Source organism: Cydia splendana, chromosome 19 (assembly GCF_910591565.1).
Source record: "Cydia splendana chromosome 19, ilCydSple1.2, whole genome shotgun sequence".
Classification (NCBI taxonomy): Eukaryota; Metazoa; Arthropoda; class Insecta; order Lepidoptera; family Tortricidae; genus Cydia; species Cydia splendana.
Window position 1 is genome coordinate 15,690,420 of NC_085978.1, and position 6,345 is coordinate 15,696,764.

The following is a 6,345-nucleotide window of genomic DNA, read 5'->3' on the forward strand; positions in this document are numbered from 1 at the left end:
CTATACATGTATGTATATAACGTCGCCTAGTACTCATAGTACAAACTTTGTTTAATTTGGGGCTAGGTTAACCAGTGTAAGATTGTCCCCAAATATTGATTTTTATGAACTCACGAGCTCTCACCATTCCATGCACCTGCCTCATTCCTATCAAACACGTCTGTCAAATAGGACTATAAAAAATGCAAGTCGGGCTCGCCCACCGAGCGTTCCTTACAAATTTAGTTATTGATTTTTTTATTTTTTACTAATTTATAGTTTTCAGATTATTCCCTGTACTTATAATGTAATACAATATTACTTGCCAAATTTCATAGTTCTAGGACAACGGGACTTCTCGTTGACCTAGCTACCTACTACCCACCTACTTAGGTACCTTTAAATTTTGAATCCCTTGAGAATGTCGAAATTTACTTACGTATTTTGGCATAAACCACCGTATCTTTTTTTTACGTTAATGTAGGTGTTTGATTTTTTTCTACATATTTAAGGGAATTTAGACCTGAGTATATGGTTTTAATTTCAACTCGATACCTCCACGTGTTTCCGAGATAAAGGATCTTGACTGACAAATGGACGGAGGACGGACGGACAACAAAGTGATCCTATAATGGTTCCGTTTTTTCCTTATGAGGTATGGAACCCTAAAAAAGAAAAGTTCGGAAGCAGGATCCTGTAAGGTACCACCCATCCACGAAGACAGAGAGTTTGTTGAAGGAATGGGTCATCGTATCACAAAATAATCTCTGAAAATAAATAAAATCGATGAAATAGGTACCAATAACCATGTGTCAGAAGGTACGAGGATGGCAACATCAATCACTAATTAAAAAAAAGTCTATTTTCCAATAGAAAAGAACTTTAAAATATATAAAAAAATATATTATTTTTTCAAGCGTTTTATTATCTAACAGGGATTTTGAAGTCGATAAACCTGAAAGAAATAAAAATCAGTTTTCGGTAGCTTATGTTATTAGCTTTCATTTGGTACCATTTTCTTCAGAATTGCATGAAAATTGGAAAAGTTATTGAGCGGAGAGCCAAATATGTTTAGTATTTAAGAAGCTAAAATGCTTGCTATTTCCAAGCTAAACACGAGATACTTGAATTTGTGTAGAATGGTTCTGAGATTTTCGGGCAGTAAACTACACAGACAACATTTTATGCCTGTACAAAGTTTAATATACAAGAATAACAAAAAATAAAGTCTGTATAAGCTTAATTTTATCGCCTTTAACATAATGGTATAAACAGATGTTACATTTTAGACCAAATACCTAACAAAACTGACAAATTACGTTTTTTTGCTCTCCTCAAAAATTTGACAAAACTGGGTTACTTGTTTTCTGCTTAGGGCAGCCGAGATGCAGGGCTCAAACAACGTGTCGGGTTACTTGCGTAGTATAAGTTCAGACAGGCGGAAATCATTATTAATAGATTTTTCCCACATTCGCTTAAAAATATAGTGATGATGAATAAAGGTAGGTATAGTATTTTTTGTAGCAATTGTCGGTAGTTGAGAAAGGTGTACCCACCCTAGATTATGAATAAACAGTCTTGAAGTCCAACTCGAGTATCATTGACGCCTACCCTGACATGGCGCAGCCGGAAATTATATAAATGTTTTAATTAACGAGAATATAGTATAAAAAGTTTAAGAAATTCGTTAGTGGACTTAGTTGTTTATGTACAAACATGGAAACAGTGCTTACGCCTCCGTTGCCGTTTACTTATGATCAAAGTTTATTGAACATTACTACGGGCAGTTTGAGTGACAGTTGGAATAAATGGAGTAAAGGATTTAAAATATATTTCGAAGCGTGTGAACTTTCTAAAAAAACACCGGCCATACAAATAAATATATTGCTTCATGTAGTGGGTGAGCAGTGCAGAGAATTGTATGAACAACTAAATGTGAAGTGTACAACGGTAGAACAAGTTTTGGCCGAGTTTAAAAAATATTTTGATCAAAAGAAAAACTTAACGGTCGAGAGGCATCGATTTTTTACGCGAAGTCAGGCAGAAAGTGAAACAATAGAACAATATGTGTTTGATTTAAAGAAATTATCAACTTCATGTGAATTTGGAACTTTATGTGATTCCTTGATTAAGGATAGATTGATATGTGGCATCGCGAGCAAAGCTATTCGGGAGAGATTATTACGTGAAGCCGACTTGACTTTAGAACAAGCTATGGAGATTTGTCGAGCGGCTATAGTATCCAAAGTGTATTCAGAAAAAATAATTGAGTCGCGAGAAAAATCGGTACATAACATAACGACGGGTGATGATTCATTGCAAGATAATAACGTATGGCAAATATCACAACGAGGAGGTTACGGTCGTGGCCGAGGACGGTTCGCGGGGTCGCGAGGCGGCCGCGGTGCCGGGCGCGGGGCTTGGAGCAGGCGCAGCGCGGGCGGTTGGCGCGCGCAGGACTCGACCGTGTCGGCGCGAGCGGCGGCTGGCGCTGGCGGGAGCGGCGCTGGCGATCGTGGTGCGACGTATAACGCGTATAATAACAGTCGTTGTTGTAACAAATGTGGCACAACGCACGGAAACTATGCGTGCCCCGCGTATGGAAAACGTTGTTTACGGTGTTCGCGTTTGAATCACTTTTCGCGTATGTGTGGTGTGTATCAAATTGAGGAGTCGGACCAACAGGTAATATATTGTCTTAATAATGAGATAGATGAATGGACGATTGTTTTAAATGTTAATAGTCATAACTTAGGGTTTAAGCTTGATACGGGAGCCGAAGTTAATGTTTTGCCATTACGTTACTTATCTCAAGTCGGTTTAAGCAAAGAAAATTTAATGGTTACAACATCGCGACTGCACGGTTATTCTGGAAAGAACTTGGATGTTCTAGGGAAATGTTTTTTGAAAGTGGTATATAAAGATAACGTATATTTTTTGGAATTTAAAGTGGTTGATGTGCCGTCCGCTCCTGTATTAGGTAAAAATGATTGCAAGCTCATGAATTTGGTTAAAAGAGTATTTGCGGTGAGTGAAACGGAGCAATTACATTCTCCGGCTTTTGTTACGGAATATAAAGATGTATTTCAGGGTATAGGTTGTTTGCCTGGCAGTTATAAAATTAGAGTGAATCGCGAATGTAAGCCCGTAGTGCACGCTCCAAGAAAGGTACCAATACCATTGCGAGAAAAATTAAAGGCAAAGTTAGAAGACATGGAGCGACAAGGTATCATAGAGAAGGTTGAGGGCCCTACTGATTGGGTCAACAGCATGACCATTGTAAAAAAACCAAATGGTGACCTTAGGATATGTTTAGACCCAAAAGAACTAAATCAAGCAATAAAACGAGAACACTTTAGGTTGCCTACATTAGATGAAATCGTTTCGAATTTATCAGGGGCTCAGTATTTTAGCACACTAGATGCTACTAATGGTTTTTGGCAAGTAAAAATAGAAAATAGTGACCTTTGTACTTTTAATACACCGTTTGGGAGATATAAGTTTCTACGTATGCCCTATGGAATATCGTCAGCGTGTGAGGTTTTTCATCGCAAAATATATGAGAATTTCGACGATATCGAAGGAGTTTGTATGTACGTAGATGACATTTTAGTCTTTGCCAAAACCAAATCGGAGCACGATGAGAGATTGAGACAGGTATTAGAGAGATGTCGTAAAATTAATTTAAAATTAAATTTGACTAAGTGTAAGTTTGGTCTTGAGGAAATTAAATATTTGGGACATAAAATTACGAGGAAAGGTCTGTACCCAGATGATAGTCATATCTCGGCTATTATTAATATGCCTAGGCCACAGAACAGTAAGGACGTCGAACGTTTGTTAGGGCTAACGACTTACGTGGGTAATTTCATACCTAATCTTTCTAATAAAACCGAACCCCTCAGAGAATTGTTACAGAAGGATATAGAGTGGCACTGGAATGAGAGACATGAAAACACATGGAATGTCATTAAAAAGTGTTTGTCTCAAAAACCAGTGTTGCAATATTATAGCATGACTAAGCCGATAATACTTTCTGTCGATGCGAGTAAGAGTGGCCTTGGATGTGTACTTTTACAAGATGGCCTGCCCGTGTGCTATGGTTCAAAAGCGCTTACAAAAACTGAACAGAGGTACGCACAAATAGAGAAAGAGTTATATGCATGCGTACATGCATGTGAAAAGTTTTATGGTTATATTTATGGGCGCACAGATATAACAATCGAAACTGACCATAAGCCCCTCTTGAGTATAATAAAGAAACCGATTGTGGATGCCCCACCGAGGTTACAGCGCATGCTGTTAAGGCTCCAACCATATTCGTTTAAGCTAGTTTACAAACCCGGCAAGCAGTTGCATATAGCGGACGCGCTATCGCGCGCCTACGAGCCGCTAGCGGCCGCTTCCAGCGATCATCATGACCTGCAAGATGAACTTTCAGAGGCGGTCCACACCGTGTGTGCATACAACGAGTTAACTGATACTCACTATTTAATACTACAAAAAGAAACAGATATTGACAGTGAGATGCAACTGTTAAGAAAGTATATTAGAAAAGGATGGCCGGAAGAAAAAAAAGACGTAGAAGACGTTGTGAAACCGTACTGGCAATACAGAGAGGATTTAACAGAAGGAAATGGATTACTATGGAAAGGATGTAGAATAATAATACCTAAAAAGTTACGCGGTGACATGCTTCAAAAAATACATTATGCACATTTTGGCCTTGAAAAGTGTATGTTAAGAGCGCGAGATTTATTGTTTTGGCCCGAAATAAATAATCAACTAAAAAACTATATATCTAATTGCCAAGCGTGTTTAACATATAGAAAAAACAACACAAAAGAAAAACTCATTCCACACGAGGTACCAAAGAGACCGTGGTCTAAAGTAGGTATTGACATATTTCATATTAATCGAAAAAATTACTTATTGACTGTTGATTACTACACCAAATATGTTGAGGTACGCGAATTGCGTAGCACACTGTCTCACGCGATAATAGATGAGTTAAAATGTATATTTAGTAGTCACGGCATACCCGAGATAATTATGTCCGACGGAGGACCTCAATTTGTTTCACGCGAATTCAGTAATTTTGCAAAAGAATGGCAATTTAATCACGTACGCTCATCACCTCACTATCCCCAGTCCAATGGACAAGCGGAACGTAGCATTCAAGTAATAAAACATATAATTAAAAAATGCACCTACACTTCGACCGATTTTCGCCTAGCCTTGCTAGAATATCTTAATACTCCAATTAGCGAATACTTACCCTCTCCGGCAGAATTACTTCAAAATAGAAAGTTACGTAGCATTCTACCACTTCGCGAAACAGTCCTAGATGCGACAGTGAACCACAATATTAGGAACAGATTAATTAACCGTCAAAATAAATATAAAAAATATTACGATTTAAATGCAAAAAACCTATCTCCCTTAATAGTAGGACAAAAAGTAAAGATAAGGCACGACAATAACAGTGTTTGGATAAGCGGTACGGTTAGTAAAATTTTAAGAAATCGGTCATATCAAATATTGATGAGAAATGGTAATAAAATAATAAGGAATAGACGTCACATCATACCGGATTCTCCACACCGCCCGGAAACCGATCCGGAGTGTGGCTTCGATTACGACCACATTCTCCCGACACAAATGCATTTCGCATCGATTTCGGCTCCCAATTCAAATATCGTTAATTTAAATACAAACCAAACTGATGCTTATGTAACTCGTTCCGGCAGGACAGTGATACCTCCCAATAGATGGGGCAACTGGAGTACATAACGGGAATGCAAGTCTACCTGCCTGTTGGATACCTGTATTTGCCTATATCATAATACATGTATAAGTTGTAAAAACCAGTAAAATGGAATGCTCAAATTTACTAAGAGCTAATAGTTTAGTTTAGTTCATTAATTTGTCAATTTTAATAATTAAAATGTTAAATTTGATTCTTATTTAGGTTTGCATGCATTGTATGTAAAAAATAAATATGCATTTACATATATTGTAAATTAGAACACATTTAATATTGTATAGATAAAACAGATGTGCAAGTTACAGTTAAGTTATACAATGTATCTAAAATTAGTAAAATATAAATAAGATAATTATATGCTTTGTAAACAAGTATATACCTAAATTTAAAACATTTTAAATTGTATATCGAAATGCAATAAATAATTATTTTGTTATAATTGTAAAAATATAATAATGTATTCAATGCATTAACTAAAAAAAAAAACCTTAAAAAGTTGTAGGTATATGTCCTTTACAATCTATGTAAAAGCATAGGTTTGTTTAAAGCACTACACTATAGGTATGTAATAATAAAATTAAGATAATGCATGCTTGTTT

General features: G+C 36.7%; 1 protein-coding gene across 1 annotated transcript; it reads left to right on the plus strand.

Annotated features, from left to right (window-relative positions):
• Positions 1–1,512: 1,512 nt before the first annotated feature.
• LOC134800377 (uncharacterized) lies at positions 1,513–5,326 on the plus strand. The gene is made up of 2 exons (XM_063772877.1): positions 1,513–4,636; positions 5,247–5,326. The coding sequence occupies exons 1-2, from the start codon at positions 1,696–1,698 to the stop codon at positions 5,324–5,326; spliced, it is 3,021 nt and encodes a 1,006-aa protein (XP_063628947.1). The 5' UTR covers positions 1,513–1,695.
• Positions 5,327–6,345: the final 1,019 nt, after the last annotated feature.

What these genes read in the sequence shown, in the direction of transcription:
- LOC134800377 (XM_063772877.1), top strand. Translation starts at nt 1,696, where the DNA reads ATGGAAACAGTGCTTACGCCTCCGTTGCCGTTTACTTATGATCAAAGT. An exon ending in TGGATTACTATGGAAAGGAT is followed by an intron (nt 4,637 to 5,246) that starts GTAGAATAATAA and finishes TACTCCAATTAG; the next exon opens with CGAATACTTACCCTCTCCGG.